This window comes from Cryptomeria japonica, chromosome 9 (genome assembly GCF_030272615.1).
Source record: "Cryptomeria japonica chromosome 9, Sugi_1.0, whole genome shotgun sequence".
NCBI lineage: Eukaryota > Viridiplantae > Streptophyta > Pinopsida > Cupressales > Cupressaceae > Cryptomeria > Cryptomeria japonica.
Genome location: NC_081413.1, coordinates 650,552,199 through 650,561,405, shown reverse-complemented (window position 1 = coordinate 650,561,405; position 9,207 = coordinate 650,552,199). Strand labels below are relative to the sequence as shown.

The following is a 9,207-nucleotide window of genomic DNA, read 5'->3' as shown; positions in this document are numbered from 1 at the left end:
AGAAATGTTGTAACCGTAAGTATGAGACGGGTTAAATTGCAGTGTAAAGAATTTGCAATGGAAGAGAATTTCCCAAACTGAAGAGAAAATTAAAGGAAATGTGCAGTGATGCAGCATCCCTGATAACCATAAAGGGATTACATTTTATTTATCAAAGCACGGCAGTTCAGAGAGAACAGATATATAGAGTATCACAACATGCAAGAAATATCAGAGATAATTTATATTTACAAATAAAAAGCTTACATGGGTCTCATCTTTCCTCCACCAGAAAATTAAATTACAACCAATCCCTCTACCTATCCTCCTCCATCTCCTCCCAACCTTGAACTAATATCCTTTTCTATGCTGAAGCTTACAATCCCACTAATCCACAACTTCCCCTGAATCCTGAAAACAGGAAGACCTGTCACTATAACCAAGAGATTGTGAGAGGCAAGTAAGAATCCTAAGAGTCTTCTCATTAGCTGGGCGAACAACCAAAACAGCACCAGAACAGAAGGTTGCTGTTCCCTTTACTCCTAGCAAACAACACAGCAGTTGAACCAACTGCTATTATTAGCAAACAAAAGCCTACATTTAAGATGGTGATGAATTCCAATGCTCCACATCATGCAGGAGGGAGTAGAGGATGTTTTGAATCCATATTTGTTACTCTGTGGCAGGGCTTCCATGGTTTGAGTTTTTGAGGATTGGCTTCTGTCAAAGATTAGGACAGACACATTGGAGGACATCAGCTGAAGAGCATCTAAAATATGCCAAGGTGATATGTATCATCTTCATACAGAAAAAAGTTCTTTTCAAATTGAAATACCACTGACTTGGATTAAACTCGAGGCACCAAAACAAATCTGGAACACGGTACCTACTTGCTCTTTACAAGATGACAGATTTAGTCTCCTATACGTCGTATACTCCATTTTCAACACCTTAGTTTGTCTCTGCTACAGTAGTGGAATTTCATTTTGTTTGTAATGCTTAGTCTGCCTCTGTTGCAAGTTAGGAGCAATATTTTTGTTTGTAATAAATTATTTTTCTCTTTTACAGTGTCCTTCAATTTGGTTGTTCATTCTTGACTACATCTCTGTTTCATATTTAATGAAGGTCCCAAGAAATTTCATCCAAGAAAAAGAACATTAACAAAAGTCTGCTAAAAGATTTCACACCCATTACCAAAGTCATCCAATTAAATTTCCAGGTTATACATCAATTCTGATCTAAAGATGATGGTGTTAATTGTGCAACTTAAGGAAAACGATCCCACAAAACTGTAGCATAAGGACATTGTAAACAGTATGTTTCGAAGTTCATCATTCATGAATGAACTGAGTTTAAATTCCTCTAATGAAGAACATGTAATAAGCTTGAAAGTCATGATAATTGTATAATTTATTGCATAACTTAGAGAAATGTACAGGAACTCGCTCCATTAGGAACAGGAGGTTCAAATAATTCTACACCTTATCAAAGATTCTTGTTGGTCATTGCACGTGAAATTATCTTGATGCCTGCTACACAATCGAGGTCTGGTGAGACAACACAATGCCCCATGATATATTCTGTCCTATTTCACTAAGACGGATGTTCTCCAAGTGGACATTGATACCATTTTTGGTATGGTTGTACTCACATCACAACTGCTTATTGACAGATGAGGATACAAACAATCAAATGTTCACTGAACAAAACCTAAATGCATGCTTTTGTGTGACAGCAACCTTACCGTAAATTACTAGAGCTTTGAGGATGGGGTGGTCTTCTTCGAAGACTGGCCTGATATGAACTTCTGCATTTGAGTAAACATCTCTGGTGGCATTTCTTTATAGTACTTGAATGCCCTTTCCTGACAAAAGATGCAGAATAAAAATAAAGAAAAGGCCTCCAAGAGGAACGATCCGCTGAAAAAAACAAATCTAAGCATAAAATCAATATACTTTATGAAGGCAAGAGAGAGTTAAGGCTGTGATACCTTTTCCAGCTTGATTGCCTCCCCAAAAGGAAGCCTTATGCCATCATTGATCACTGCTTTGTACCTCAATACCAGATCCTCATGGTTCCTTGCGATGGATTCAGCAATACTATGTGCTGTTTTGAGAAGCTCCATAGGTGGAACAACACGGCTCACTAAGCCCCATTTCTCTGCGAGTTGGGCATCTAATGGCATAGCAGTAAGGGAAACTTCCCTAGCACAATTAACTCCGATGAGCCGAGGGAGCTTCTGAGAAAGGCCCCAAGATGGAAATATCCCAAATCTGCAAACACAATTATTGTTTACATATGGTTACCTTGAAGCTTATGACTTTAATTAATCAGTTTAGCTAGCCTAAAACACACACTTGTCATACAAAAGAAAAAGGCCAATCATGGAATTTTTAAAAAAATACATAGGCGTCTAAAATATTCACATCATTTTATTTAGAGAATCATAAATTGATGAGATGGATGGTTACACCCATGGCTAAAACCTGAGTTAAGCAAAGTTTTCATACCACAAGCCATGGCTCCAATGTTTCTTCAACCCAACGCCCGATCAGCTAAAGAAAAACCTCTTGCTAGATAGGTGGGAGTTGGAACCCATGGAGTTCTACCATTCTCAGGGCTAGGATGATCCCACTTGCATTTAGGTTTTTTTTCCACCATCATGGGTACCTCTGGCAATCTGTACGTTATCCCCCGCTAGAAAATTTCTCTGCAGTCCAAATCTTAAGTTGGGAATCCAAGTGTGGATTGTGTTTGAGCTCTACCCTGAGCTTCATGTACTTCAATTGTTAGCCCACCCACCATCTACCCAACCAAACGAGAAAGCCCACCAACGATATACCCACTCAAACGATTAAGCCCACCAACCATCTACCCACCCAGACGACATATGAGCTTTGCAGATGACATGTGAGTTAAAGGGATTTAGCTGTGTGGAAGTACCGGGCAACTTTGGTGCAATAGACACCGGTATATCAGGAGTTCAAATTTACATGAGGGGTGCAGAAGATAAAATAATGCAGTCTGAGATCTAAATGAAAACTTACAGACCACATTCAAGAGTTGCGTAATACAATAAATTATAATACGGTTAGAAATCTAAATTATAATACAGCTGTGAACCATATTTAAAATTTGATGCCGATGCAGTGAGCCTAGTAGGAGGATTTAACAGCAATTAGCATAGATAGCATTTAAACATATATGAGGTGGAAAAGTTTTTGTCAGATAGGCTAACTTTCAATAAGCATTCTCCTCCTCCCACCGCTACTACTAATAATAATCCTATCGGCCTTTCATGAAGCCTCATTAATTTAATAACAACAATATTTTTGACAGGCACTTACTTGCAATGTGTGTCAATGAACTTAGCATCTGTGCTGGCAATCAAAATATCACAAGCTAGAGCTAGTTCAAACCCTGCAGTGACCGCATATCCATTAATAGCACCTATGATTGGCTTCTTGCAATGTTCCATCTGGTAAACTGGATCCGTATCCATGTTTTCCACATCCCCTTTGAAAACAGATTGGGCATCCGTCAAATCCTGTAAGTTAAATTCAACATATTCAGGCCATCCACGGAACTATAAGCAAACTAAAGACTCAATAGAATAAACAAAGAAATGGATTAAGAAAGACTCACCACGCCAGAACAGAATGCACGACCGACTCCTGTAAAGATAATAACTTTCACATCTGCATCTCCATTTAAAAACTTAAAAGCTTTTGCCAAATCATTGAGCATGGCCTTTGTTAGGGAATTCAGAGATTTGGGCCTGTTAATGGTTACATAAGCTATCCCCTTGTCCCTTTTCTCCACCAGAATAAGATCTTCAGACTTCTGAGATCCCCCCATTGTCTGAATGCTCTGTCAAGCACTCTGATCAGATTCAAAGATTGATTACAAAATCAAAACAGAAAATTCGACTGAAATATTCAGGTAAGAGATGACAAACTTCGCGCCCACCTGTGATTAGAAATTGAAGAAGTTTTTCCCCTCTTGCCACTGCAATTCCTCTCGCCTCAGCGCCTATTCGGTCCGAAGAAGGTAAACTTCATTAAAACCCACTTGGACACGAATCGAAGAGGATATATTTAAAAAATGGCTTAAACTCGAATTATGGCAACCTATTTCAGGCGGTGACACGGAACCTCTCGTCACACTTGTAAACATATTGACGGGCAAAACACCATGATCATTTTTCTACAAGTACTTAAAAATTTAGTTCATATTTTGTATCTTGGTATGTAATGGGTATGTCAAAAAGGTGTCGAAGATCAATTGGAGAAAAATTTGGTCTAAGTTTTTGCATAAATTTGTGTAGTATATGAGGTCAATTAGTAGGCTATTTAGAAAATGATGTTTGTGCGACAAAGGTCTCAATGGAGAAGTGATAGCTTCAAATCAATTATACATCCACTTACATGTATCCAATCACAATTGAAACAAAACTTTTGAATCAAGAAGATAAACAAGTTACATTATGAACAGGTTCATGTTATGTTTGCAATAAGATGAGAGGGAGAGAGAGGTAGAGATAGAGGGAGAGAGAGAGGGAGAGAGAGGAAGAGAGTGAGGGAGAGAGGGATAGAGTGAGGGAGTGGAGAGAAAAAAAGGTAAAGATAGATATAGAAAGTGATATAGAGGGAGATATATAGTGGTAGAGAGATATAGAGATATAAGAAGATAGAGATAGAATGACAAATAAAAGAAAAAATATGGAAAGATAGATATAGAGAGGAAAGAAATGTAGATATAGAAATCTAAAAAGAGGAAGAGGGAGAGAGATGGATGGATAGAGGAATATAGAGGTAGAGATGAAGATAGAGTGAGAGAGGAAGAAGGGGGGGAAAGAGAGATGGAGAGAGGAAGAGGGAGAGATAAAGATAGAAAGATGGGGGGATAGAGAGAGTAGTAGAGAGGAAGATATAGAGAGATCAATAGAAAAAGAGAGAAAGATAGAGAGATATTTAGATGGTGAGATAAAGTGATAGAGTTATATAAGGAGATACAAAGAGAAGGGGAGAGGGGGAGAGATAAAGAGATAGACAAACAAAGAAAGCTAGAGATGTGCTAATAGAGATGGAGAGAGGATGGGAGAAATATGAGAGATAGAAGGAGAGGCAAACATATATTGAAAAAGAGAGAAGGGGGGATAGGGAGGGAATGAGGGGGGAGAGTTTGGGAGAAATAGAGAGATGGGGGATATAAGGAGAGGGAGGGAGGGAGAGAGGGGGGAGTGATATAAATGGACATAGAGGGATATGGAGAGAGATAGAGAGATATATGTATAGAAATAGATCAAAAGAGGAGCAAATGGGAGATATGTAGAGATAGAGATATCATACAAGAGAGATGGAGTCAACAAGAGAGAAATAAAGAGGTGACAAGAGATGATAATATATAGATAGAGAGGGGGAGATGTGTGTGTGTGTGTGTGTGTGTGTGTGTGTGGAGATACAAATAGAGGGGGCAAGAGTGAGAGAGAAAGAAGGTGATAGAGATAAGTAGTAGAGAGAAACATTCAAAGAGGGGAAGAGAGATAGAGAAATATGGATATAGATAGGGAGGGAGAAATAGGGAGTGTGTGTATGTTAGATTGAGAAGTAGAGAGATGTAAAAAGAGGGAGTGATAGGGAGAGAGGGAGAGAAGGAGAGATATAGAAAGAGGGAGAGAAGGGGATCGATAAGGATAGAAAGAGGTAGAGATAGGGATAGAAAGGAGAGATGGGGTAGATATAGCTTGCAAAATATAGAGGGGGTGAGGGAGAGGGAGAGATGGAAGGAGAGAGAAAGTGGGAGAGGGAGAAATGGAGATAGAAAGAGGGAGACGATGAGAGAGGGAGAGATAGAGATAGAGAGTGTGTGCTTGTATGAGCAAGAGAATTATAGAGATAGAGATAGGGAGGGAAAAACATGGAATGTCTGTGTGAAAGATATATAGAGAGAGGGGGGGGGGAGAAGAAACAGAGGGATATTGGAAGAGGTAGGGAGCTATAGATAGGGGAGAAAGATAGAAATAGAGATAATAATCAAATGGTATGCTACTTTAAGTATAACTCCCCAATGACACATGTTATCCTTAAATTATTGGCATGAAATGAGTAATTAAAATTTAGTTTCTCTCTAGGATGACCCCACAATGCAGCGGTTAGTTGTGAGCCTCCTACATTTGGAGGTCTTGGGTTCTTGTCTACTCAACTGGTTCTTAGCTTCAAGGAAAAACTAAAAATGTCGCTTCAGTTATGACGTTAAAAAAAATTTTAAAAAATCTCTCTTGCTCTCTCACTCTAAACTTTTAATTGAGGCCTTAAATTGAAACTTAATTTATTATATAAATATAAATATAAATTTGAACATAATTATTCTACAATAAATAAAATTTTAATAAGACAAAAAATTATAATTTAAATTAATTCTAATATCTTTTAATTATTATTTGTAATTTCATAAAAAAGTCATAAATAATTAAAATAAAATTTAACTTGTTGAAGATTAATGGTTAAAAGAGGAAAAAGAAGGAGAAGAATTAGAATAAATCAAGTTACAATTAGAATATCTTAGATAACATTAAAATAATAGTAATAATTCAAAATATATTAAGATAAATAATAAGATGTAAAAGATTCTAATTTGTATTGTGTATGCTTAATACCAACAAGTGCCACGTAGTGGCGAGTACTTGCCTTTATAGTATTGTAATAAAAATATTTGTTGTAATTCTTAATTATTATAATTTTGAATTATTGATTTTAAAATTATTATTTTAATTATATGTCTGTAATATTAACTATAACCCTCACTTCAATAAAATAATATTAAAAAATATAATATAATATACATTATAGTAAAAATATATATTTTTCTTAAAAATGTAATCTTTATTTAATTATTAAATTTTTATAATTAAAATAATAAAATTAATTTTGCATATTAATGGGCCTCATAGGGTTGATCCTAACTCTCACAACATAGAGGAAACGAGATGGTAGAAACCACAGCGCAATTGGATCAAAATCAACTTTGATGGGGCGTCGAGGGTAAACTTCTAGCCCTTTGGGTGCCGGATGTATAGCTAGAGATGAGTTGAGAGAGATACTAGCAATAGGAGCACAAACTTGGATAATGGAACGAACAACAAAGTTGAAGTGTAGGTGGCAATGTTGTTGGTCAATCTTGGTTTACAAATATCAGCTTAGAAAGTGCACCTTGAAGGAGACTCCCAAATCGTTGTAAATGCAATTGCAAAAGGGGAGGCATAGAATTGGAAATTGAATAAGTATATACGACTTATCCTCTCCAAAATTAACCAGTTTTTAAATTTTAAAATCTCCCATATTAGGAGGGAAGGAAATGAGGAAGTAAATAAACTATCAAATTGGGGAGTGGAAAAAGAGAATGGCATGTGTTATTGGGGGGAGAACTTATGTGAAATGGAGAAAGAGGTGATTCCACAAAATGATTGATGGGAGAGTTGAATGAAATGTCAATGCATAAAGTCAAATTTTGAAAAACAAGTGATCGACATTATCCCAAGGCATGTACACCAGTGTTTGCATGTAGGGAAAGACTGTAGGGGATGTCAAGACAAGGTGGTTTGAGCGTGAAAGTATGGCACCCATCATGAACCCCGCATGATAAGATAGAGAGTAAAGAGGGATTGTTTTCATCATATGAAGCAAAGTTGAGAGGGTGAAGATCGTAAACAATGCAAAACCATTCTTTTGTCAATTGCAATGGAAGGCAATTTCTCACTATTTATGGACAAACAACTGGCTTTCATGGAGAGAGTATCTCAGGAGTGAATGTGAAATATTTTCAAGATCGAAGACCCGTGTTTCTTAAAGATGGTGGATATGTTCTTGGGGGAGGAGTATATGGCCTCGAAATTCAAATACAAAACAAATGCAGATGTGGCTTATGTTTTCTTTGTGTGGTGCTTAGAATTGGGTAACAATGAAGATGTGAAGTGGGTGATTAGGGAGTGTATTAAGGAGGAATGAAAATTTGGTATGGATACTTTCATTCCTATCGATCATCCAAGGGAAATATTCATTACTAAAAGTGTAGAGTGGGTTCATGTAGTTGAGTTTGAGTCTTCCTTGTGACCCTTCCTTATGTGGGGAGCTGACAACGACCATGAGAAGCATAGGAGAGATTAACAAAACGGATGGGATCATATCAAAATGTAACTACGAGAAAGGGAGCACATGGACTAGGTGCTAAATGTCGAGGAATTGAATAAGGGTAAGCAGAAACCAACTTTTAAAAAGGAAGATTACTATGTAAGCTAAGGGAGGCCAAATTCATAACATCATTGTTGAACCCAAGGCAGGACTAAGAGGGGGGGTGAATCAGTCTAAACCAAAATTAATGCAGCACATAAACAATTAATCATCAACACAAAGCAACACATCAACACCAATATTTTCTATGTTTAAAACCCAAACAGGGAAAAACCACAGTGAGCACTTGCCCACAAAAATGTATCTACTATGTACATCAAATTACAATGAAGGAGCTCATTGCTCTACACTTGTAGACCAAGGCTAACTACTCTTGGGATACGATACAAAAATGACTTGCAAACCTGATACTAACTGCAATAGGGCAAGATACAACGGAATGATTTGAAAAGAAGAATCTCCTGATCATGAAGTTGTCCTCGAACTCTGCATCAAGTGACCAACATCAGCACACACAACTTAGACTTCATATGTCAACACATTGCCTCATACCTATGCCACAGTCTCAAACAACTTGCACATCATTTGAACACAACTCTTCTTCTCTACTCTTCATTGAATGTCACTGACTAGCTCCACATCACACACTCTCATACTTCCTTACATAAATCAATCACATATATTCTTTATATACCTGAAACACAATACACCTTTCTAACCAAAAACACACGTTGATCCACTCTAGGATAAAGAGGGGACCAAAACACATCTTCCTAAGCTTAATCCACCGATCTTCAATCATCGGAACATAACCCATAGCATTACAACACGTAACGTGTCCATATAGACAATTAAGGGGCCAAAACATATTCTCCAATGCAAATACTCTTATCCATATCTCCACACACTATGGTGAGACCCATAACATATCGAATTACCTTCCACAAATCATATCTGGACCAAAAGGTAGGATTAACATAGAATACCGCAACCAGAAATGAAATATACCACAACATCCGAAAACACAAAGATATTTTTG

The 9,207-nt window shown here is 37.2% G+C and overlaps 1 protein-coding gene across 3 annotated transcripts; it reads right to left on the bottom strand.

Annotated features, from left to right (window-relative positions):
• Positions 1 to 1,371: 1,371 nt before the first annotated feature.
• Positions 1,372 to 4,095, bottom strand: LOC131045740 (probable enoyl-CoA hydratase 1, peroxisomal). 3 transcript variants are annotated; one of them, XM_057979331.2, is made up of 5 exons: positions 3,949 to 4,095; positions 3,625 to 3,849; positions 3,327 to 3,526; positions 1,970 to 2,252; positions 1,372 to 1,843 (listed from the first exon to the last, which is right to left on the bottom strand). In XM_057979331.2, exons 2-5 carry the CDS (start codon positions 3,835 to 3,837, stop codon positions 1,733 to 1,735), a joined length of 807 nt encoding a protein of 268 aa, XP_057835314.2. In that variant the 5' UTR covers positions 3,838 to 3,849; positions 3,949 to 4,095; the 3' UTR covers positions 1,372 to 1,732. The 3 variants fall into 3 exon arrangements, with proteins under 3 accessions (XP_057835314.2, XP_057835313.2, XP_057835315.2); XM_057979330.2 differs by having other exon boundaries at positions 3,625 to 3,840; positions 3,949 to 4,093; XM_057979332.2 differs by having other exon boundaries at positions 3,625 to 3,861; positions 3,949 to 4,086.
• Positions 4,096 to 9,207: the final 5,112 nt, after the last annotated feature.